The sequence below is a fragment of the Metopolophium dirhodum genome, chromosome 3 (genome assembly GCF_019925205.1).
Source record: "Metopolophium dirhodum isolate CAU chromosome 3, ASM1992520v1, whole genome shotgun sequence".
Taxonomy (NCBI): Eukaryota; Metazoa; Arthropoda; class Insecta; order Hemiptera; family Aphididae; genus Metopolophium; species Metopolophium dirhodum.
The window spans coordinates 8,941,268-8,966,817 of NC_083562.1; the positions used below are offsets into that span (position 1 = coordinate 8,941,268).

At 31.2% G+C, this 25,550-nt stretch overlaps 4 protein-coding genes across 4 annotated transcripts in view; 3 read left to right on the forward strand and 1 right to left on the reverse strand.

The window, feature by feature from the left end:
• The window catches only part of LOC132940713 (desert hedgehog protein), a 43,997-nt gene extending 36,927 nt beyond the window's left edge, over window positions 1-7,070 (forward strand). Inside the window, exon 4 of the mRNA XM_061008424.1 lies at window positions 5,207-7,070. Within this exon, the coding sequence (XP_060864407.1) occupies window positions 5,207-5,928 (722 nt within the window). The 3' untranslated portion in view covers window positions 5,929-7,070. The remainder of the gene's footprint in view (window positions 1-5,206) is intronic.
• A 4,729-nt stretch (window positions 7,071-11,799) lies between these two features.
• On the reverse strand, window positions 11,800-18,321 carry LOC132941438 (nedd8-activating enzyme E1 catalytic subunit). Its single transcript, XM_061009487.1, has 3 exons — window positions 17,432-18,321; window positions 13,963-14,140; window positions 11,800-13,883 (listed from the first exon to the last, which is right to left on the reverse strand). The coding sequence occupies exons 1-3, from the start codon at window positions 18,038-18,040 to the stop codon at window positions 13,345-13,347; spliced, it is 1,326 nt and encodes a 441-aa protein (XP_060865470.1). The 5' UTR covers window positions 18,041-18,321; the 3' UTR covers window positions 11,800-13,344.
• Window positions 15,035-16,256, forward strand: LOC132941439 (large ribosomal subunit protein uL23m). Its single transcript, XM_061009489.1, has 4 exons — window positions 15,035-15,268; window positions 15,408-15,613; window positions 15,692-15,771; window positions 15,859-16,256. The coding sequence occupies exons 1-4, from the start codon at window positions 15,255-15,257 to the stop codon at window positions 16,021-16,023; spliced, it is 465 nt and encodes a 154-aa protein (XP_060865472.1). The 5' UTR covers window positions 15,035-15,254; the 3' UTR covers window positions 16,024-16,256.
• Window positions 18,322-20,464: 2,143 nt separating the features above from the next.
• On the forward strand, window positions 20,465-23,331 carry LOC132941786 (T-complex protein 1 subunit theta-like). The gene is made up of 10 exons (XM_061009955.1): window positions 20,465-20,687; window positions 20,772-20,942; window positions 20,996-21,127; window positions 21,197-21,404; window positions 21,480-21,541; window positions 21,617-21,754; window positions 21,831-22,076; window positions 22,399-22,602; window positions 22,681-22,917; window positions 22,982-23,331. Exons 1-10 carry the CDS (start codon window positions 20,628-20,630, stop codon window positions 23,174-23,176), a joined length of 1,653 nt encoding a protein of 550 aa, XP_060865938.1. The 5' UTR covers window positions 20,465-20,627; the 3' UTR covers window positions 23,177-23,331.
• The last annotated feature ends 2,219 nt before the right edge of the window (window positions 23,332-25,550 follow it).

Sequence of the window (25,550 nt, forward strand, 5' to 3'; positions counted from 1 at the left end):
TTTCGTTCGTATGTCACGCCAAGATCCGATTACACAGCGCACATACTCGACCACAAGACCGTCTCTCTGCGGGGCCGTCTGGTATGACACGGTGACGGCGGCGTTGTGTACCTATGTATACATAAAACTTAATACGGGGAGACCAAAAACAAAATCACTTTTTCCCAAAACCTCCTCCTCCTCCTCCTCCTCCTCCACACCCCGCCCATCACTTATTATTTTACTGGAGAACAAACAATAAACGCATATATACGCGACTTATACGAGTGTATATTATGTACCTATATAAAATAATAATAATATATTTATATATATATAGGTACACGCCGCGCGTGTGTATACTCGCGCTATTATATAAATTCATGGGTATACGACGGCGACGCGAGAGAAGCGTATGTTTATGTAAACACGACTCGTGCGGTGAGTGTAAAGCAAACTCCGAACAAACTCGTACAAGGGATGATGGTGCATAATTTGTTGTTCTTTTTTATCCTTTATTTTTTTCCAAACATCAAATAATAGGCGATCGTGACCTGTCCAAAACTAGAATCCCACAACTCGTTAAACCTACCGTGTATATACAAACGTGTGTGTATGTATATTATAATATACCTATATACATATTATCTATATAGGTATGTGTATACAGGTACCAACTATCTATAAATATATATATATATATGTATTATAATGTTATATACGCAGTGCATACGATTAACCTTTTCGTCTTATCCCGTGTTTACCCATAGCGAGCGTATACTATAACACACACACATGTACTGGTAGATAGCTGGTAATAGGTATAACTGGTATATATATACGTAGGTACGCGCGTAATAATAATAATAACACATGCACTATTACCGCACGTACGATACATACATGCGCTTACATTTATTATTTATATATATATATACCATCGCGGTGTACCCGTGTTCTGTATATGCGTATATTTATTTATATATATATATATATGTATTATTATTCGCTGGCCGCTGTGTACGTTATTATAACGACGATATAGGTAACTACCTACCTACCTATCAACCTACCTCATACCTACCTGCAGTCTGACTGCCTACCTCGCGTACACATACACACAATGCCATCATTTTATACATAATAATATACCGACATACATAATAATAGCGTTGTGAATGGGCATCAATATATACCTTCGCGCATTGTACATTTGTAAGCTTATAATGCATGTATATAGCTTATTTATGTATACGCGCCTCCCCGCCGTTTGTCGTCACGTATATTACCCTTTATAAATATTATAATAATATAATAACAATCTGATGCATCCTTTCGCGGATTTCCATCGCCGCGTACTGTGCGGACTATACACACACTCGTGTTCGGTCACTCTCACACATGCTCACTCGTTCAACTAATAATATTCCAGAATTCCGCACTGCAGTACATTTCCATTATAATAATATGTATAATATTGTTATTACATTTATTATTATATGTTTCACGTGTTTCGATCACCGTACAAAAGATAAATATTTACACGATTTTCAATTTTACAGAGAAAAAAAAATAATAGCTATACATAATACTGTTATATAATCTCGACAAAAATTCCAAACAAAATATTTAAATTGGATTTTCTCTTCATAATGACTATTGCTACAACACTTATATTAGATACAATGTAGGTATATATTTATATTATGTAGTTAGGTAAATGGTAATACACGCTAATACTATACGCGCGTTTCACCGCCAAGCTGTGTGGTTAATTTATTGTTTCATCTATTAAGTATTCTCCGACAAACTGAAAAAACAACAAATAAAAATTATTATTTATTTTGTAAATACTCATTATAATCATTCATATTCGTTTATCAGTTCCGCAGTTGCTTTAATACTAATGATACGTATTATTCAAGATAACTAAAACAACAGTTAATGCTTTATTCCATGTACTATACATTACATTTATAGTTTTACAGTAATATATATAGGTATTGAAACAGCTATTATAACACCTACACGTTCATGGTTTATATTCATATAATATATTATGTATTATGACATATTATGTGCACTAGTGCACTCGATATATTTTCGTACGTTTAACGTGTCTAAAGGAAAAAGCAATATTAAGTACCTACAGCACAAACAAAAACCATTAATTATCTCTTGCAAGCCGTAATTGCAGCCAGCAGCTTTATAGAACACGACGCGCATCATAAAAAAAAGAGAACCTTGGTTTATAGAATATCAGATTTTCTATTTTAGAAAAAAATTCATTTCTTTATAAAGTGTTAACACTGAAAAGTTTAAATACCTGAATGGTGACCGTGCCACCGTGGTATATACCTAATGGCTAATAGTGCAGAGTAAATAGTACACTTTAGGTACGTGCCTATAAAAGTTTGAACATTTGTATAATATACAATGTGTTGTATTGTAACTATTATTGTAACCCCCTCGTCCTATATAACACATAAAATATGTAATATAATATTATACCTATATACTCCAATATACTTCTCGAACACACGTAATTTATGAAAATTATGTACGGGAAATTGTCGATATTTTCACTCAACCATATAAACGTTAGTGTTACCGCCGATATACAATATACATATTACATAATATTATAATAAATGTACATACTATGTGTAATCGTTTCGCAGAAATTATTAATACATCCATTGATGCATGTCTTATACCACAATAATATAGCTAATACTATAGATTATAGTAACTATAAGTTCTCATAAGACAGCGATTGGTATTTGATTCCGGAATCCAATACATAATTACATTCAAGAACGTCTAATGCGCGTTACATGCTTTACGTAGCACCCATAATAATTATATACAGCCACAATTATTTAATGTGATATGTCTCGTCGCCTTCTTCTATATAGTTTGTTTTTCAAGCAATACAGATAGGCCCTATGGCCTATAATATAGGCTTAGGTGGTATAAGAGTATAGGACGTAAACAATTTCGCTTTCGTATATATGACGATATCGTCGGCATACCTTATATGAGTACACAACTGCACGCTATATCGGAGGAGGTTATATACATTATCTCGTATAAAACGTATCGGTTTCAAAGACCTATATAATATATAATACCTAATATCCATTATGTATAGGTATATCGTACGTGTTTATAAATCGGGGAGCGGCGGACCTATATATAATATATTATGTACCTACAGCGAGGGGTCCAGAAGGTCAGCTGACCCATATGAGTTCATATTAATTTATATTCTACGTGAGAAGTGGTAGCCTGTTTGTAATTTGTACTGATAGAGAAGCCTCTGAATTACTTGATCGGATAAAATTTAAAAAAATATACGATACTCTCGTCGGACGAGAAACGCTGTACGTCCATATATATCGCAGTACCTGTATAATATTATGTACTTTCGGCTCGTAAATACGAATCGTGCAAAAACGTTTGAGTAGTTTTGCGCGTATTGCGTATTGTGACGGAAAAAATTTCTAGTACGGAAACGTTAAAATGCGTCAAATTTTATGCTAGTGGCCAGTGGGTATTTATATATTATACCGTTACAGTGTATTACGCTTATTTACGCATAATATTATACATGTATATAATAATGTATCGTTTTATTAATATTATATGTTATGAACGTCGGAGAAGAGAAAACTCGTAAAAAATAAGACTTAAATGCCTCCTCTCAACAGCGTCGTATCATTAAGCGTGAGCGCGCGCGCCCGGTTGCGCTGCAGTGTGTATAAAATGTTCAATCTTATAAATACGTCCCTCCCGACGCGTCGCGCTGCAAGTGTCCGTTTTATGTTTATTACCCCGGCCCCCAGGGCACCCGTGAACTATCCGTCGCAATATAATATAATATTGTAATAACACGTATTTAATGTCGTATATTCAATGTCCCTCTTCAAGCCACTACAACACCGAACGCCGTGTTTACGGCTGTGGCGACAATCCGGTTTTTCGGAAACTCAGAAATGAATATCGTTATACTATATTATTACTACTAATACTACTATTATTATTAGTATCGGTATACTTCTTCACCCACAGCGGCGGGTCCCGAGGGCGATTAGATCACAGATGTTGGTGTGTGATGGCCATACACCGTGGAAGGTGAACATGGTCGTGGTCGTTGCGTATACATATAATACATACCTACATGGAGGTATAAATATTATATATATATAGATAATTAAATGTATAATATAATAGTGAGTGCACGCCGCTGCACGGACGGAAAAGAATTATTGCCCTTTTTATCTCATTAACTAATTTATCGTGGTCGCACGACGGCTGCAGTGAGAAACAGAGATGATGTTTAAAAAAAAAACAAACAAACAGAGCACCACCACTACCACTCCAAATCATTTATTATTATTATTATTTTTTTATTATTAGTGTTTTTTAATGGCGTTTAAAAACCAGACAAATCAGTGGCTACGATCTTTTCTCGTTCCCGCGCGTGTGTGTATATAGCGATTAATATACACCGGGAAGGCAAACAGTATATGTATATATATATAATATAATATATATATATATATATAAGCAGTTATTTTTCACTCGTTTGAATCGCTAATTTACCGCGCGATTACCGCCAAGCTCAAACGGATCGCGTGTGTATATTGCACTGCAGCTAAACTCGCCAACGCTCTTTTTGTACGTGATCATCGCAATATTTTAGGTTGAGAATTATTTACACGTTACTTCTCGAGATTTATGAGGCTTTAAACGGCGTATGGGATACGAATAATTACCTACAATACACAACCGTGACTTATACTTCCTACCTACATATAATATACCTATAAGTACAGGGGTGGTTCCAGAGACTTGGTTGGGGGGGGGGGCCTAATAGTTATAATTTTCACAAAACTTATAATAACAATTACAAAACAACAATTTTTACAACACAAATTTAAGTCGTTTTTACTTAATTAGTATTCTCGTAGTCCGTACAGATAGCAGATACATACTACAAGTCATACACCGACGTACCTCCAATAATTACATACTTTTACGTGTCTATACTAGTCGATACTATTAATATGTTTTTTTGTTTGTAATTTTTTGTTAGAAGTATACAATTTTTTAGAAATACGGGTTTTGGGCCTTGGGGGGGGGCCTAGGGCGCCCCTGTATAAGTACCTAAACCTAATCCAAGTGCTGTGTAGTAATCGATAAATTATTATGTGTTTTGCAGAGACGAAAATTAACACGAGGACGATGGGCTGTTTTCCGGGTGACAGCGTGGTGACGACAGGCGCAGGCGTGAAGAAGCGGATGAAGGACCTGCGGGTCGGCGAGTCGGTACTGGCGCTGTCCAACGACGGGCTGCTCCGGCCTAGCGAAGTGCTGTTGTTCCTGGACCGTAACGTGACGGCGCGGACAGAGTACGTGACGCTGGTGACGGACACGGGCAAGTCAATAACGGCGACGCCCACGCACCTGGTGCTCCGGTGGGAGAAACCGGAACGGTCGCAGATCCGATACGCCAACCCGGTGTACGCGAAAAGTGTGCGCGTCAACGACACGCTACTAACGGTTGTCAACGGGGACCGCGGTCAGCTACGACTGCGCGCGGAGCGCGTGGTCGCAGTCAGCCGCACCGAGAAGATAGGACTTTACGCGCCACTCACAGTCGACGGCACTGTCGTCGTGGACGACGTCGTGGCGTCGTGTTACGCCGTCATCGATAGCCAGTGGCTGGCGCACCTGGCGTTCCTGCCTGTCCGCGCGTTGGCCGCCGTCCGGACGTCACTGTACAGCCTCGTCTGGCGGCTGGGCCATCCGCTGCACGACGCACCGTCACTGTCGCCGGCGATCGACGCGGTACAGCCCGCCGACGGGATACACTGGTACCCGCGGATGCTGTACGCCATATCCGACTACGCAATACCAGCCAGTTGGATGGACACGCACTGATCGATCGCGCGCACTTCATAATATATATTATATTATATATTATTCTAACTGTTGTGATTTGTCATTTTATTATTAGTATTTATTTTACATACATTATTGATATTATTATACTAAATTAGATATTGTCATACCGCGTACCCGTGTGTGGACTTTGGTTTTTATTTTTATTTTTTTTTGTCTACGTCCATTGCACGTTGTGTACTAAACACTGTTTAGTGACCATTCCGGCCCGCGACATGATGTATAACCCAAAAACAGTCTTCAAACGAATTGTATGCCAAAAATTATTGAATTTTTTTTTTTCATTTTTGTACATGTTATTGTGTGTATTGTATATAATAATATTATATCGTAAGTATTTTATAATTTATTAACGGCAAAGTGTTTCTCGTACGTATCGGGGTAGACACGCATAGTTAGGTACAATACTATATTATATGGACATTACAGATCGTATAATGTGTTATAAAATATTTAGTTATATTTGTATTACTACCTAGCTGTATAGTGTAATGTGTATGTTATGTGCTGCACAGTTCAGTATACACTTGGTACAAGCGTGTGGCTACCGGCGGACTCAAACTCCCTACCCACCAACATTTCTTTGAAAGTGTGTCAAATATAACTTTTGTTTAAAACGGCACAGACTTCAATTTTCCAGAAATGTTTGGGCCATTCGCGCCAATGTCTGAGTGTATCGTCTCACCCACGCATATCGTACTGCTTCTATTGAATATCTGACGCTCCGGATGTTTACGCTTCCGGCCTTAGTCCCTTTTTTGTATTGTTCTAGTGATTTTTTTTTTATCGAATCTACTCAGAAACGATGATTAATTATTCCGCTGCTAATATCTACAATAGGTGGTACTAGTTAATAATAATATTTATTGTAAAATTGTTTTATTTTTACCTTTTGTACGTTTAGGTATAGCATCTACTATATATTATATTGTCGTATAAACGGACGCATTGTTATTTATATTACACACTGTATGTATACGTGTAAATTGTTTTGTATCATTTGACTATTTATTTTTTTAGCTCCCTCAATACCGTAGGTTCGTTTACATAATATTATAATTTTTAATGTAAAAATATGTGCCTGTATGGTTGTATAGACAAATAAAATTACATGAATTTGACGAGTAATACTTTTATATAATCCTATTATTATCCTCACTATACTGAGTCCTCGCCATTGTCATCCCATTAACAAAATAAATCTGTAACAATTTTTCCATATACAATACTATATTATTTACTATAGTACATATAGGTACTAGGTAAGTCAATACCTTTAAATATACTCGTATATTTCGGGGGCGGATCCAGCAGTGTTTGAAAGAACGTAATCGTGAACGCGCATTAACATTAATATTTTGCAAACGACACGGCGTGAACGTTATATCGCTTCTAATTTTATTGTATCGACCAATTGATATTATAATAAAATATTCAAAATTACCTTGGCCACGGGCGGCATTTTTCTTCGGGCAAGTCACGGTGTCCGGAGAACAAGTGTCGCCATCCCCCCACCCGGGGCACGGCAGAAACCTACGGGTGCCCCATTAGAAATTCTGCCAAAACACAACACACACGTGTACCAACCTACCCAATTTAAAAACCTACAGTGCCCTCCCCCACACCCAATGGCCTATGTTGCCGCGGGTTACCCAATAAATAAAAAAAAAAATATTCAAAATGTTTTTTCAATGTTTACCTATGTATACAATTTTAAAATTAACTTGGTACGGCGTGCAATTTATTCTAGATATAAATAAGACTTAAATTGGTGTTTATATAATATATGATACATGTTAAAACTTAACATAATATTATGAAGCCTAATAATTTCTATTGGAAATTCATTAAATTTATATAGTTTATGTTATAGCATTGAGTATATAATGTATACAATATATACTCAATGGTTATAGTTATACCTTATACCGTATATAGACTATTAATAATTATTAACTACTGCAGGCATGAGGTCATGAGGACCATAATACAATAATCTATAACAAAAATATTTTTTAATATATTTTATAAAAGATATCATAAACCTATGATTAGTTGTATACGTTCTATTTTCTAACTTGGTTTTGATTTCAATAAACTTGGTAGGTTGTAGGAAGTAAGTATCCAACTACTGCCCAATCAGTTATTGAATTATATTGGATTTGTAGGTGCCTAATATCTTTTCTATGTGCCTAAGTAAGACTGTAATAAAGTGTTTTATTTGATAGATAACTCAAAGTTTTTTTTTATTATAATAAAAATATTGTAACTTTATTGACTTAGCGTAATCTATATAGGTATATAAAAATGAATGCATGTCTGTATGTCTCTAGTCTCTTATGCCTTCCTAAACGGCTGGACCAATTTTGATGAAAGTTTTTGTTTATGTTTGAGTTGTACCTGTACGATTTAGATTAACAATTGAACCCGGTAGGTCCGACCCGGAGAGTTGCTCAAAACGGGATTTTGAGATATATGAAGGAAATTTTTGTTTATAAATGATTGCTATTGGTTAAAGGAGAAATAATTAGTAGAAATTATATTATTTTTTTTTTGTATATTATTATTGAGACTAAGAACTTTTGAAAATGCCCGACCACATTTTAAAAACTTCGGCACCACTGGCTCCCCGATATCCCTTGCTGAGCAATTTTTGGGGATCTGCCAGCTAACCTGCAGGAAGACAGGGCTTTCTTACGGGTAGAAGCTTAAAAATCGTTCAGCATCTTCTACAAAATGGCGGAGGAGGTCTTGATGAACAAAGAAAAGGCATGACCTTCAACAGTGGCGTTCTGAACAATTTTCAGACTTGAGGCAAACTCACTATACCAATTTGACCACCCGTCCGGCATCCACAGCTATTGAACTCAACTTTAAATTTTTTTTTTGTTTATTAATATTATTAAGTATTCAAAACTTTTTATCTTTCTAAATCCATTGCCTGATACCCACCCACCCATTTATTTTTTTAAGGCAATTACCTCAAAAAAACCTACTTAGGCACTAGTGACGTCATTTTAGTTTTGAGAGGGGGGGGGGCAAAAGTTTAGACTGTCCCATAATAAAACTGAAAATCGCAATTAGGAGGTTAAAGCCTCTTAGGGCTCAGGACAAAGTCAATGTATGGGGCCCTGAGGTTAGGTTACCTATACAAAAATAAATATTGATGGTGATTTTTTTTTAAAAAGCCTAAAAATATAATGTGAAGGCCCACTACCCAGTGACCAGTGTTTATTATTAAAATATAACTACATTTTTAGTGTTATTTTTTTTATTATAAATATTAATTAAAGCTTTCCTTTTCACATAAAAGTAACTCAATAACAATAAAACACTAAAATAATATAATTGTATAGATAAGTATAGACAAACTAATCACTTTTGTTAATGCATTGTTTTCCGGGACGTGTGGGTACTTTAAATGCTATTTCTTAAAAAGTAAATATATGACCATACACATAATTTTTACTAAAATAATTAATATTACTGATTACTGATTAGTATTAAATAATTAATAAACACAAAAAGTGCTTTAGATTTTCCATTTTTAACTTAAACCTGGTATTGCAATAATTACCACATGTAATATAATTTTAAGACAATTTTGTAATCTATAGAGACAAAAATTACAGGTCTATCTTTCCTTTACAAAACTTTGCATAATAAAACTATGCAAACAAATCAATTTACTGCAACACGCATACGTACGTATTTTTTTTTTCTTATAGTATTTCACATTATATTTCCAAAATATCTGATTCAGAAGTAGGTATGATTTAGATTTGTGACCCCCATGAGTACATGACACATCTATTCGATTAAACAGTACGGCCAATACTTTAGAAATCGCATACATTTATCTTCACTTGGAAAATACAAGATTTTTAAGAGAAAAATGTACGTTTTAGAACAGCGGTTCCCAAAGTGTGCACATCGGCATCATAGAGTAATATATTACTCTATGATCGGCATCTTTACAGGGTCGTTGCCCTGAATAGAATTTTTTATGGTACGAAAATAAATTCGAAAACCCAACGTTGGCGGTGAAGGAAACAATTATAATTATGTAAATAAAAATGTATAATAATTATGACGTATAATTTAAATAAAATAAATATTTTCATTACATATTTTACTGATATATTTATTTAATTTTTCTATTTTTTTATGATTAGTCATTATATGACTTTGGAAAGGGCACCCTGAGAAAACCTTGGTTCAAATAGGCGGCGAGCCAGAAAAAGTAAAAGAACACAATATTTAAGTATGAAAATGTTCAATAATTGAGTAATTGAATAAGCGACTGAGCGACTGTCGTTGTGTGTGTCGTATGGGTTTTTATAGAATACGGTGTGAGATGCCGCCTTTGACCGTAATCGAATTGTAGATTGCGGCATTACTCTTTCATAGTTTCATGTGTGTGTGTGTCATTACAATTTTAGGATAATGTATTGATAATTTGTATTTATTTAGCTGATGATAATAATTGTACTATTTAATTTATTTTCTTAAATCTAAGTATGATCTAATAAAATAATGATGTATCATAACGTGTGTATTATTACAGAGCTAGGAAGTAGGAGTAGTGTAATGCGTAATGCGTGTACGACACATTAAAAAAATACCCAAAGGCCCATAGCTACTACTTACTTGATCAACAATGGGCAAGTTAATGGAAATAATTAACTGTGACAAGTTGACTTAATTCAATTGAATTGCCTTCAGTTAAAAGCACGATTTAAGATGGTCTGAATTAATGTGGTTAAAAGTTAAAACTGAACTCAATAATTTAAAAATTAAGATGGAAAATTAAATTAACTTAACAAATTAATTTTTTTCTTTCTACAATATTTTTAAGTAACAGTGCCCTAGTAATTTGTATAAACCAATTAATGGTCAATAAGTTAGTTAGTTAAAAAGAATAATAATTAACTAGTTAAGTTAATAACCACCTTTGCTTATTTAAATTATAATGGATATGGTATACTATAACCAGTGTTTGGCAAGTTCCTTATAAAAAGGAATTCGCTCCAGGAATCCTTTCCTTCTAAACACAAACACTGAGTATAACGTCTATACCATGATAGGTAATACCTAAGTAAAAAAAATGTGTGAAATAATAATAATTCATAATAATATTGACTGCCAGTATACGACAAAGTTAGTGCTTATTGAAAGTTGTTGTAAAAATGATTAATGATTTTAATAAAAATAAAAAATAAATAACTATTAATCAATTTTATTGACTAACATAATATTTTATAGTCAGTGATCAGTTATAAAAAAATTTACCCAGTAGCCAATATAATTATAATTAGTAGTATAAGTAATATCAATTCCTAAATTTTTTTTTATTTTTATAACTGCTATAACTTTTTTTTATTTTATCAACCAACGAACAGAGTAACTGAGTATTATTTAATTATAAATTCATTACTGACTTTATTAGGTAGATTATAAAATATAGGTACAAGATAGGTAGGTAACAGATGTGTACAGTACTGTCTTATAATTAAAAACAAAATTGAAAATACTAAGTAGAGGTATTATTTATATTTTATTAGTTATTACCAATTTAACCAAAGACCAATGTTATATTATTATTATTATCTAATAATGATGATTGTGCATATTATTACCAGGGCTATAAATTTCATGATTGAATATCAATCGATTTAAAAAAAATAAATACATTCTTAGTATTTCTTCTAACTTAGTTTATAGTTTTATAATATTATATAATTTCTAATAATTTTGTTTTTCTGATTTCTAGTTTAAAAAAGAAGAGCAAAATTAAATTCATAATTTTTTAATTTACTGATACAAGGTATCATTACATTTTAATTATTTAACCATCTGAGGAAATCCTTAATATAGTGAATACAATATCATAGGGAACAGCGATCCATTTAATACATTTTTTTTTATTACAAACTTAAATGTTTAATTAACTAAATAAGATTATGAACATGTAGACCATTTTTTCGTGCATGTTGGGAAAAATTTAAATATTTAGTCAGAATACACATTGTGATGTATTGTTGAAATAGGAGTTGTTTATTTGAGTGAAAATAAACATTTTAAATTTGTGATAGTAAATATGTATATTTAGATTTCGTTTTATCCTTTATGTCTTATGTTTCTTGATTACCTAGCCACCTAAGTTATGTTTTTTTCAAATTATTATCTACTAACTATAGAATGTTACTATTATTCAACAGTCAAGTTTTAATTCAAATCAAAATTAAATATTCAAGTATTCACTTCTGTTGTGGGTCCTGGCTATAATAGTGCGAAAAATAATTCAACGAAACGTAATTTTGTCCTGGGGCATACTTATTGTATTCTTTCATAGATTCATTACCTATAGTAAAATCTGGTTGAATTATATGCATCTATGACAATAACATGTAAATACATTTTATTTAAATCTTTTATTTATAGTTTATACAAAATAAATAAGTAACAATTTATAGTTGCAGGTAATTTCAGACCTGTATTTTATATTAGGTCCTAACCAATCAAATGGCTGTTCAAAATATGTATAGTTTACATAATATAGTGGAGTTTAAGACAAGGTACCTACAGTGAAACATCGATAACTCAAATATCTATAAGTCGAATTTTCAATACCTCGAAAGAATATCTTCGCCCTTGTATTTCAATAAGTACACACATTTTTTTCTATAACTATTTTCGGTTTTTTTTTCGCACCCAACTGATTCGAATTATCGAAGTTTCACTGTATATACTAGCATTATTTAATTTGTTACGGAAAATACCGTGCGGGATTAGATAGTTAATTATTATTATAATATAATAGTTTATTCATTTTTATATGACACATAGACGCGTATGTTTTCATCTTTTCTGGGGGCAAATGTCTTAATTTAATACTATCATACAATTCATAATACCATTGTTCAGACTGTTCTGTGATAATACTAGTCTGCTGTAATCAAAAGCTAGTAAATCTGTCCCTTCTATTGTTTTTTTTTATAAACCGATAAAACCTTGTGTGGGTACTGCATAATATTTTGAATTGAATGAATGTAATAACAATTTTTTTAGAATTTTCATACACACAAATGTATTATAAAATTGAAAAATGTTTATTTTTGTCATTAAATAATCTTTTTGATAGTGGGAAAACAGCCATATGAAAACAGAAAAATAGAACACAACTTTCGTCTACTTTCCAGTATATAAATTGTTTTAAAATAATAAAATACATTATTGTAAAAACAATTGGGTAGCTTAATTTACAGTATACAGTTTAACTAATATTAAATAATGTTAGACATTCATAATATAATGAAAAGTTTAATGTTTATAATTGTATTAATATATTTATTGCAGAAGATTATTAAAGTAAATATTCAAAAAAGTATAATATTATTCCATGCTAACACAGTTGTTCTTGATTTTAAGAATAATTTCAAAAGCTCTAGGGTTTGTGATATCAGCCACTAATAATTTACATCCGTCGGCAATACCCAATTGTTCAAGTGTCATTTTTAGATTTGGCCTAGTTTTTAATTCAATAGAAGGCACGTTTGGCATGTACAGTGTTTTTCTTTTTCCATCTAATTCTATAGTGAGTGCAGGGTTCTTCATCTGATACTGCTGGTGTTCGCCAAGTATTTCGATAATTTTTTCCAGCCGCATATTTGTGTCATCTATATCGAGATATTTGGCTTTATATGGACTACAAGTAATACAATCAGATTTGCGTTCGGCTTCATATGTATAGGTGTATATACCATCAGCATCATTGAATACAGCATAATTATTTAATAATGGACAACAACTGGTGGCCACTTTGAAAGCCTCAGTAACACAAGCAGCAGCTATCACAGCATTTGTTGATGCTACAGCTGGTATTATATTTTTAATAACACCTTGAACCAATCGATAATTAACTCCATTTATTCCTAATGTACAAAGAAATACTTTATGGTTAATAATCTATTACTTACTTAGACATAATTAATTTAATATTTAAATACTTACCAAATTCATCAGCGCGTTCAAGGGATTTTTCATAAATCCAACTAATGTGAACTGGATCGTCTGTATCAATGTTGGAATCAAATGGGTTTTCTTTTGGCCATTGTATTAATTTCACATACTCTATACAATGTTCAGGTAAACGAGGTGTACTTGCTATGGTACATAATGGATAAGTCACCTATAAACAAATGTATGATTAATATTATTGCTTTTTTTTATATTTCTGTCCATTAATAAATAATTGTGATTTCTGAATAGTTTAATTATATTTGAATTTTAATTCTAGGAAAACATCCTTTCTATGGAATAATTTTTAAACTAATAAGGTATAGAAAAGAGTGGTTGAAATCTATTAAATTAAAAGATACCAAACTTAAGTTGAATTGGTTCTTTGTAGAAATTCTAGATATAGGCTATAATCACAATTAAATAAAAAATCCTCTCAAGAATAATATTAAAAACGTGTAAGTTTTTTTCAAATAATGGATACCTAGGTTTATATTTCATATCTTTAAAAATCAAAACTGTCTTTGGACTTTTTTTAATGTATCAACCATTTTATTAGATACAGAATTTCATACTATACACAGATGGACTTCATAAAATAACCCTTAAGTGTAAAACTTCAACCATGATAAAGATTAAAGATATACCTATAACCGAAGGCTCAAAAACAACATTTAAGTGTTTAATAGAAACCATATTAAAAGTTTAATCTAATGGGATTAAAATATATTTAAATTAATTTTTAGATAGGTACAAAGAATATTTACAATATACACGGCCCAATAAGTAAATGAGAAAAATTTTAATATACACAATAGTCAATAAATTAAACATAAATTTAATTGATCATAAACCAAACTTTAGTGGGTCTATCTTTATTTTGAACAATGTCTACTAAATTCTGTGCATATTTTAAAATTAAATAAAGAAATTCAAAATTCCCGCATTTAGTAACACAATAATAATGCTCAAGGAGGTTGTATAATATTTACAAAAGCACGGCTTTATTACTGATAAGTGATAACCATTCATATCAGTTTAAAAAATTAATATTATCACTAAGGTATCACACGCATGAAAATATAAAATATGAATGCAATATGCTTGAATGCTAATTGCTAATATTAATGTCTTATATCAATTAATATAAACTAGGTAAAGATTAATGCTTAAAAAGTTTAGAAAATAAATAATTACTTATTAGCTGTTATTATAGTTATTACATTTTAAATAAAATTAGAAAAAGAGTTTTTTTTATTTTAAAAGGAGCATTTAAAAACAATATCATGTCTACCAGATGGTAAGTATACATTGGATTTAATAAGTAAATTAATAATCATAAGAGTACAACATACTGTCCAATTAAATAAATCAATATATTATTTTAATGATAGTTTAGTTTAATAAAAGTTCAATTTAATATTAAAAAAATGTTATAGGTATCCGATTTATCAGAGAGGCAATCCTCAACTACGTATTTTTTTGCCAAATTTTTGGATGAAATTAGTACGACCAGAAGAAAAACAACCAAAAAATGTGGTTCAATTTATGGTACCCACCGGAATGACAAATTATGATATAGAGAATTATTTAAAAAAAATTTATAAAATTAGCGTTATTAAAGTTGAATCCAGTATTGAAAATGGTAAAATCTTAATGAAATATTTATTAACATAGGAAATACTTCAATACATTTATATGTTTGCACTGAATTATGTAACAGGTAAAATGAAAAGAGCAATTTTTAACAAATACGGCCCTATTGTAAAAGAAGATGACTTCCGACGAGCATTTGTTACAATGGCAAGCAACCTTTTTTTAAACAAAATTTGATTATAAATAGTTAGTTCTTTCTTATTTATTGTTATTAATATGATTTTAATTTTGTAGCCTAGAGATCAAGAATTTGAATTTCCTGATGTATGTACTACAGAAGAGTTTAAAAAACGTACTGCCGAAGATGAAAAATCAAGTAAAGTTAGCCAAGATATGTACAAAGACTATTTGAAGAAACAAGGTAACCGTCCTGGATTACCTGGCTGGTTTTCTTTTTAAGAATCATAAAATACATTTGTAACTGTGTAAATAAAAAGTATATGTCTATTCTGCAATTATTAGAATTATTAGCAGTTTTATATATAGATTAAAAGTGTGTGATTTGAATTCAAAGAATAAAATTAATGTATTCAGATTAATGATAACGATTTATATTTAATAATATCATTCATTTTTTTGTCCATAAACTAATTTCATTTGAAATTTTGAAATATATTTTGCTTAAAACAAATTTTGGAATTTTGTATGTTACTAATGAGAATTAATAATATTATAGTGATTATATTTATAATTTATATTTTCAATTAAAAAATTGAATCATTGACAAAGTTTTACCAATAATGATATTCCAATTAATATTTTTAACAGAATATCACAACAATAGCCTATCAATAGATATTAGTAGTATAACTGATTATTAGTTACTTATGGGCGACGACAGCGCCTCACAACGGCCATATCCATTGTCAATTTTTTGCGCCGCATATTTAAGGACCAGTGAGCGATCTATAGTATTTATAATCAATGGTAGTATACTAATATTATAGGCTAACTCTACTCAGGGCCGGATTGGGTAGTCATGGCCTGTCTTAATAAATATTTTTCTAACGGCCCATAATTTGTTATGGTGGCCCAATAGGCCATACTGGCCAAATTTTAATATTAATAAATAATAATGACAATCACATTAATTGTTGATAGACTAAATGATAGTCTACTATTATAATATTGTTGTCATAAAAATTGTAGTTTGGCATTGCGGCCATTTTATCCTACACCAGCCAAAATATTAGCTGCCCTTCGAGATTATTTCGAATGCTCGACTGGCCTATCCAGCACTGAATCTACTGACTACACTATAAATGGGGTTTTTTTAGTGTTGAATGGTATTTACTATCTACACATTTTATGCCATGGAAAAGTAGTTGAAATTGGTAATATGTGCAGTACACAAAATAATTTATTGACTAGGTACATATTCATTAATATTTAGTTTAAACTTTTAAAATTGTATTTTTATTTCAAGTGTTTTAAAAATGAATTAACACATTTTAATTTTTATCTTATTTGGTTTCATGAATAAAAATAGAACCTACATCTTACATTAATATATGAAATATTTGTTAAGGTCTATGAACAATTTTGATATTCAACTCTTCATTAGAATCTATATAATAGGAATTAGAAGACTTAAATTGTGTACTCAGAAAAAAATCCTCAAAACACTGCATCATAAAATGTTTAGATGGTAATCAGTCCGCAATAAGAACAATTTTACTTTAAAATAAACTTAACTATGTTCATATAAACGTAGTAATTTAAAAACTAATGATTATATTTTGAATAAACCACATTATTGTAACTATACATTTAACTAATTTACGTAAAAATATATAAAACATATTACCTGTGGTGGAAATAAGTCTAGGGTGCAATCAATACAAGGAGTAATTCCGGGTATTATAACACGAACATTGCCTTTGAAACCTTCAGTGCCACCATCAATCAATGGTATTACGGTGGAATTGTCAAGTTGCTGGTTGTCATCGTATGATAACAAAGATATAAGCATTCCATTGATCCATCGACGAGCAACAACAGAATCAAGACCACACACAACAAAATGAAAATTCCTGTAAAAATCTTCGCTCTTGTCTTGTATTTTACAATGATGAGGTGTAACACGGCATGTAGGCACACGTTCGTTAATAAATTTTGCTGCAACCTCTGCTTTGGAACTGTTTACATCCTTCCTACGGAACAAAAACTGACGGTTCAGATTAGACAAGTCTATAGTGTCCATATCTATAACATGGACGTCACCGAATCCCATCATTGCAAGATCTTTAAGTAATTCACAGCCCAATCCACCAGCGCCGACCACTAACAGTTTACAGGAATTTTGTAAAAATTCTAATATGCCTGTGCCCGGTTCAAAATCAGGATGACAGAATGGACTGGAACGTTCCAAGATCTTCTTCAAATGACTCCATCTTCTGTGATCATTGTCACACATTGTGATGTTTTTCAATTGAATTGCCAGATTTTTTCAAGTAGGTAATTATAATTTACAAATAATTAAAATACTTTATAAACAGAAGAAAATTATGGAAATTGGTTAAAAATAATATCATGAAGTATAAAATATTGTGGTTCACTGTGTCAGTGATTTGAGTGATTCAGACATTCAGTGATTCTTAATTTATATTCAGACTATTGAACTATTCAGTATTCACGATTATAAAAAACTTTTTTAATCTTTATAATCGTGTTTGCATTATATTAATCAGTGATATTACCAGTAATATTCTAACCGGTGTTTACTGATAAAAAAATATTCTTATTATCTGATAAAAACTTAGAACCAAGCTACCAAGCACAGACGTCCTGGCAAGCGTAAGTTGCCTCCGTTGTTTAAAATCGATTTTGACGTTTATAGAAAAAAATTAATGATATACGACGTTTAAACATACGATTTGATCGTCCCACTCTCACATGAGTACACGTCAGTACGTCACTCGTCAGTCACAGTCATCACCCACAACTCAGTACCATAGATAATTTAAGAACTAGTACTCAGTACTCGCGTCTAGTAGATAACCGTGCTACGGACTGACCAGGCACGTAGCTAAGGGGGGGCCAGGGTGTGCCAGGCCCACCCTATTATGTGTCCGGCCGTAGGCCGGCCCACCCAAAGTATTCAGAGGGGCCCATTATTATACGGGGGCTTTTAATTTTAATGAAATTTCAAGTTTTTAATATTGTCTAAATATTACACAAATAAAACCAAATATATCGGGTTTTAATTAGAATCTAAAATAAGTTACGTAACTAAATTCAATCCATGTCCATTTCTGGAATAAAATATGTATATTGTATTACATTTAAATTCTGTTCCTACTAAAAATCGGTGATAATTTATTTTTTATAAATCATAATATCGTCAACGATTGATTAGGAAATAATTGCTATTTAAAGCCCAACACTGGTACCATATTATTATAGTATACTAGCATGTCATGTTATTCTTATCTTATCTAGACAGTGACTGTTGTATACTTTTATGTCTATTTTTAAAATACTTTTGAGTAAGGGTATTGTCATTATATTGATTCATATAGAATTATATTATTATTATGGTCGTCAACTCGTCTGTCGAACACCCCTACAACTGTACAAGGTAATATATTAAGGTAGGGGGCCCATCTAACATTGGCCCACCTAGTGAATATTTTCTGACTACGTGCCTGGGACTGACGAGTGTGGAGTGACGGGTACTCATGCGGGAGCGATCACAGTGTGATCTCATAATTAAGGCCCGGATTTTTATTCAAAAATTATTGTTGAATATGCACATCTTTATGCACTCAAAAATTCAAAAATATGTAAAAAAATCTTTGTTGCGTAATAAAATAGCTCAACATTTAAAAAAATAAAATTACAAAATACCTATATAATGTGAAAGAAAAATACAATTGAAATATCAGTAGGTTTACTTCTGCTTACAAATGTGTATACTGTATTTAAAGGCAAAATTAATGGAAAATGGAAAGTGTAATATTAATTTTGCAACAATTGTTAAAATTACCAATATGAAGTTACAAAATGTGTTTTTATATTTTCAAATTGAAAATTTCTGCGATTGTCACGTATCATAGATAAACATTTCGGCAGCACACTCGCCTATCCTTGTCGATAATCAGAGCAGGAAATTAAATTTAAAAACTCATCATCTAAACAGCGATATTTATTCACAGATACATACAATTACTGCTATAGCCTATAGTGCTATGATATCAACTTATGAGGAATCTTGTGTACAATTTCCAAGTATTTTGACGCAATGGAAAATTATTGATGAAAAAAAATAAAAAATAAAATCATAAATTTTTTATGCATGTAATGAGGTCAAAAACAGTCAAAATATTTTATAAATTTTATCACAAATGAAAAATGGGCATATAAACATTTGGTGAAAATTTAAGGTACATATCTATAAGGTTATTAGTTTTCGGGTTACACCAAAAAAATGGATGATGTCAATGACTGGTTTTGCATAAAAATTCCGTTTTTCTCAATTGTTTTGATTCTTAGAGGAGCGATGAATGTATTGAAATTTACAATAATGTGTGTTTTTATCTGTCATCACGTATCGGAGCATTAAATTCTTCAATTCTCTACTTCAGGATTTTTTCTGAAAGAAATTTAATCTAGTTAGTATAATTTGAGGGGGTCAAAAGTGAAAAATTTCAAAAGCGTTAAGAAAAACAAACACAAAATTAAGAAAAATCTGAGTTTTTTATAAAACTCGGTTTTTCAAAATATTTTAACTATTGTTTGAATTTAATTTATGTTTCTAAGGTTGGCATAACCGATCTTCCGTAATTTGATTTTGATGATATCTCACTGTTATCAAAATCGGGAAATCTGTCCCATCAGGCAATTTCCTATGACTTTCAGGTTAGGTTAGTTATTAGTGAATGCACAGTGTATTTTGAATTTTCTTTTCGTTTCGCTTCGCCTTCTAGAAAGGACTTCCGCGCTGTACGTGGAATTAGCCACTGCGTTTTTTTAACGTTATAGTAGAGTAATAACCTATTAAAATGGCTTTACATGTTCCAAAAGCTCCGGGTTTTGCTCAAATGTTAAAGGATGGTGCCATGGTGAGTGTCCTGCGAACACGACTTATGACAAAATTCTTCAAATGTACTTATAGATCACCTTTGGATTGCGTTAATGTATTTTAGCATCTTTCCGGTCTTGAAGAAGCAGTGTACCGAAACATCAGCGCCTGTAAACAATTCTCTGACACCGTTAAAACTGCATATGGCCCAAATGGTATGAACAAAATAGTCATAAATCACATAGACAAGATTTTCATCACCAATGATGCTGCCACAATCGTTAAGGAGCTTGATGTAAGTATGCATGTAAAATGTATCAATTTTTTGTTCATGATATATTTGTTTAGATTGAACACCCAGCTGCTAAAATCATTGTATTCGCATCTGAGATGCAAGAGCAAGAAGTAGGTGATGGAACCAACTTTGTTATCATTTTTGCTGGGGCATTGTTAGAACAAGCTGAACACTTATTAAAAATGGTCAGTATCCTTATGTTCTTGACTTTTATTAATCAATCATTTACAATTATTAATTTGTTGTGTTTAAAGGGATTAACTCCAGTTGAAGTATGTGAAGGTTTCCAACTAGCTCTTGAAAAGACTCTTGAGTTATTGCCTACCTTGACTTGTCATGAAATTAAAGACATCAAGAATAACGCTGAACAATTAGTAATAACACAAGCTGTAAAATCATCCATTATGAGCAAGCAATATGGCCAGGAACAGTTTGTCACAGACCTTGTGTTAAAAGCTTGCAGTAAGCATTATAATATTTAATCTCATGATTTAATTTTTAAATTCTATTAAAGTTTTTTATAAACAATGTTTTCAGCTTCTATTCTTCCAGAGAAGACTACATTCAATGTTGATAATGTTAGAGTGTGCAAAATTTTGGTAATAACAATTTATAATATAGTTACACTTTAATCAATGTTACTTATAATTTGTATATATTCATTTTTTGTGTAGGGATCAAATTTATACAATTCTACTGTTGTTAACGGTATGGTATTCAAACGTACAAATGAAGGTGATATTACTAAACAGACTGATGCTAAGATTGCTGTGTATACATGTCCCATTGACATTACTACAACTGAAACAAAAGTATGTCGTATTCTATAACTGTATCATAAAGAAATACAAGTTTTTATATACTTAATACTTCATTTATAAATTTTAGGGAACAGTTTTAATTAAATCTGCAGAAGAATTGCAAAACTTCAGCCGTGGTGAAGAAATGGTGCTCGAAGAACAAATTAAAGCAATTGCTGATGCAGGTGTCACTGTGATTGTTGCTGGTGGTAAATTTGGAGACATGGCTTTACATTATTTAAACAAATACAAAATTATGGGTGTTCGATTAATGAGTAAATTCGACTTAAGACGATTGTGCAAATCCGTTTCAGCTACTGCTTTACCTAGACTTGTAAGTATTTATGTGCAAATGCTACAACTTTATTTTAAGCAGGGGTATGATTTTAAAAGAAAAATAAGAATAGGAAAGCAATGTTTGGAAAACAATTTCCAACTGTTGTTTAAAGAAAAATAAGTTTTCCATCTGATTTTAATGGAATAAAAATCATCCCAGTTGTAATAATTGTTTAATATTTTCCTTATATTCTTATACTTGTTTTGTTATTTGTGAAATCTATCAATATTCCAAAATCAATTAAAAACTATTTACCTAAAATAAAAAATTTTTGATTTTATCTAAAAATTTAACATAATAATTAATTGTTTAACTTTAGACCCCACCAAACAAAGAAGAACTTGGTTATGCTGACTGTGTATATGTAGATGAACTTGGAGACACTTCGTTAGTAGTATTCCGTTTAGATGGTAAAGACTCTCGTATGTCAACAATTGTAGTACGTGGTGCCACTGATAACTACATGGATGATATAGAAAGAGCAATTGATGATGGTGTAAATACATTCAAAGGCATTTCCAGAGTATGTTTAGAATAAAATATAAAGAGTTTTGTTCTGATTTTTCGAATAAATAAATAAATGTTCTCAATCTCATTTTAGGATGGAAAATTATTACCTGGTGCTGGAGCCATAGAAATGGAACTTGCCTACCAAGTAGGCTTATATGCCGACACACTGCCCGGATTAGAACAATATGGTGCCAAAAGGTTTGCAGTTGCTCTTGAAGGTTTTGTTAAAATTTTAGCCGACAACACTGGTGTGAAATCTAATGAAACTCTTGCTGAACTTTATTCACAACATAGCAAGGGAAATAAAAATGCTGGTTTTAATATTGAAGTATGAATATTGTATGTGTAAATTGTTTTTATTAATTAATTTGTAATTTTTATTATTTCTTTAGCCTAAAGGATCTTCATTAATAGATGTCACCAAAGTTGGTATTGTTGATTCTTACTTATCTAAGTTTTGGGGCTTGCAGTATGCCACACAAGCTGCATGTACAATACTGAAAGTTGATCAGATCATAATGGCTAAACGAGCTGGTGGTCCAAAAGCACCCGGTGGACGTGCACCTGATAATGATGATGACGCGTAATTTTTTGTTGTACACGCTTGGTATTTTATATTTTACCCACTAATTCAAGTTACTAACTCTTAATAATAGTACTAAGTATTTTTTTTACTTGTCATGTTGAGAATCAATTTTGTAAAATTCTAATAAATAAATTAAAATGATTCTTAATTATTTAATTACCTTTTATTTTATTTCTACTTTATACTTGTAAGTTATTTAAAAAATGTGAAGCTATTAATTTTCTTTGATAGACGTCATTATTATTTGAATAATTGTGTTGTAATAGTTGCACATACAAAAGATAAAAAAAAAATAAGTTTGTTGTCAAGCTTAATTAGCTTTTTTTTTTCTTAAATATTGGGGAAACAGATTAAAAAAACATGGAAACAATTCCTATTTGGGGTGTATAGATATAGTTTTATATTGGTTATTTTACTTTTTATAATTAATGAATTTTGGTATCAAAACTTTATACACTTTTTAGCTAACTGTATAGGTAAGTACTATTTCTACTAATATTATCAAATACATTCAAATACACTTCTCTTGAAGGAAAATATATGCGAAATGTTGGGAAAATACATAACATCTCCCGACTCCATGTAGGGGGAACCCGCCTAACCATCAGTACGATAGGCGTCGACAGCGCTCCCAGTGTTAATCTATCTTCCCAATATTCAATCTCTTTACAAAATAAAACCAGTATTAAGGATAACATAGAAAAGTATATACAAACATGAAAAGAAGAGACAATTCATTGATATTTATAGAAAAAAAACTAAAAAAATTGAAAACTGACAACGTTCGTAAACACCTCAAAAAGAGTCAAATTATTTTCAAAATAGTATGGTGTATATGAAATGCTAATATAAACATTCAGTGAAATTTTCAAGTATCTACAGTCATTCGTTTTTTAATAACAACAAAATAAGAAAATCGTTACATGAGAAATCGAGTGAATATCAAAAGTTGTAAAAATATGAATTTCAAACGCTCATAAAAATTTAATTTGACTTTCTTGTAGACATTTTGTTTTTGATAAAGGTAGACAAACTTATAAAAAATTTTGTATTACATTTTAAAATCTTAGATTTAAAAAAAAAATTTTTATGATTTTCTAACTCAAAATAATTAGCAAATTTTCGTCATTTTTACGTATTTTGTCAATATTTGAACTTTAAATGCTTATAAAAAAAAATGTTGACTGGATTTTTAATTTTTTTATCTGCATTTGAAAATATATACAGGAGCCTTGTATTAAATTTTCAAGCTTTTTTAACCAACAAATAAAATTTTATTGATATTTATAAAAAAAAAAATGGAAACTGATAATGTCCGTAAACAGCTCAAAATATTTGGAAAATGTTATGGTGTATAGAAAATGCTAGTATAAACATTCAGTCAAAATTCCTTGTACCTACGGTCATTCGTTTAAGAGTTGCACCAAAAATCAAAATCGATTTTCTCAAAAACAGATTTTGCGTAAAAATTCTCGTTTTTCCTTAATTTTTCTTTTGTTTTTTACGGCGCTTTTGAAAACTACTGGGGAATTTTTACTTTTGACCCCCCAAAGTACAAACTAGATTCACTTTACTATCAGAAAAGATACTGTTGAAGAAAATCTAAGCATTTTTACTGTCCTAAAAGGTAATAATGACTGACACATAAATAAAACAATAAAAATGTAAATTTTAAAAAAAAACACTTTCTTCTTCGGTAAACTCGGCCAGTAGGAGTAGGACCATCCCGACATACATCCTTGCCTCCAATTTTCTGTATCCTCTAGTCTACACCTCCTCTTAACGCTTCCACATCATTCTTCACTACGTCCTCCTGTCACAGACGTAGTCTTCCCAGCCTGTGTACCGGGAGTCCTAGACTTACTATGAAGATTAAATATATTCCAAATAAAAAAATATTTATATTACTGAAACCAAGCATTTATCAAACAAATTATTTTTATGGTTTTTAATTTTAACCTACTTCAACAGTACAATTGTAAATTGTAATATTGGTGCATCTCGAAAACAACAAAAACCAATAAAGTATTTTTGTAATTATATAAAAAGTTTGTTTCTTTTAGATTTTGCAGTGTAGAGTGTAGATCTTTCAGATCTTTGTAATTGAAATTCGCAATATTTTCAATTTAAACATATATATTGATATATTATAATATACATACATACAATAATAATACATATATATAGGTACCTAAAATAATGTTATAGTTATTCGTTATCAGACGACAGAAATCGATGAAAAAAAAAATTACAGTTATAAGCAAATTTAAGGTAAACCACGGTCTAAGATATATCTTAGTCCGTGACGTAAACAAAATCATTGTTCAAGCGTTATTCATACGTATTCATGACTTGTATGTTTTACGAATTTAGAT

Excerpts from the sequence above, each read along its gene's own strand:
- LOC132941439 (XM_061009489.1), top strand. Across the intron at positions 15,614-15,691 it reads TGAATCCAGTATTGAAAATG|GTAAAATGAAAAGAGCAATT; the intron begins GTAAAATCTTAA and ends ATTATGTAACAG. Across the intron at positions 15,772-15,858 it reads GACGAGCATTTGTTACAATG|CCTAGAGATCAAGAATTTGA; the intron begins GCAAGCAACCTT and ends TTAATTTTGTAG.
- LOC132941438 (XM_061009487.1), bottom strand. The coding sequence starts at position 18,040 with ATGTGTGACAATGATCACAGAAGATGGAGTCATTTGAAGAAGATCTTG. Across the intron at positions 14,141-17,431 it reads TAGACTTATTTCCACCACAG|GTGACTTATCCATTATGTAC; the intron begins GTAATATGTTTT and ends ATTTGTTTATAG. Across the intron at positions 13,884-13,962 it reads TGAACGCGCTGATGAATTTG|GAATAAATGGAGTTAATTAT; the intron begins GTAAGTATTTAA and ends TTTGTACATTAG.
- LOC132941786 (XM_061009955.1), top strand. The coding sequence starts at position 20,628 with ATGGCTTTACATGTTCCAAAAGCTCCGGGTTTTGCTCAAATGTTAAAG. Across the intron at positions 20,688-20,771 it reads TGTTAAAGGATGGTGCCATG|CATCTTTCCGGTCTTGAAGA; the intron begins GTGAGTGTCCTG and ends AATGTATTTTAG. Across the intron at positions 21,405-21,479 it reads CCTTGTGTTAAAAGCTTGCA|CTTCTATTCTTCCAGAGAAG; the intron begins GTAAGCATTATA and ends CAATGTTTTCAG.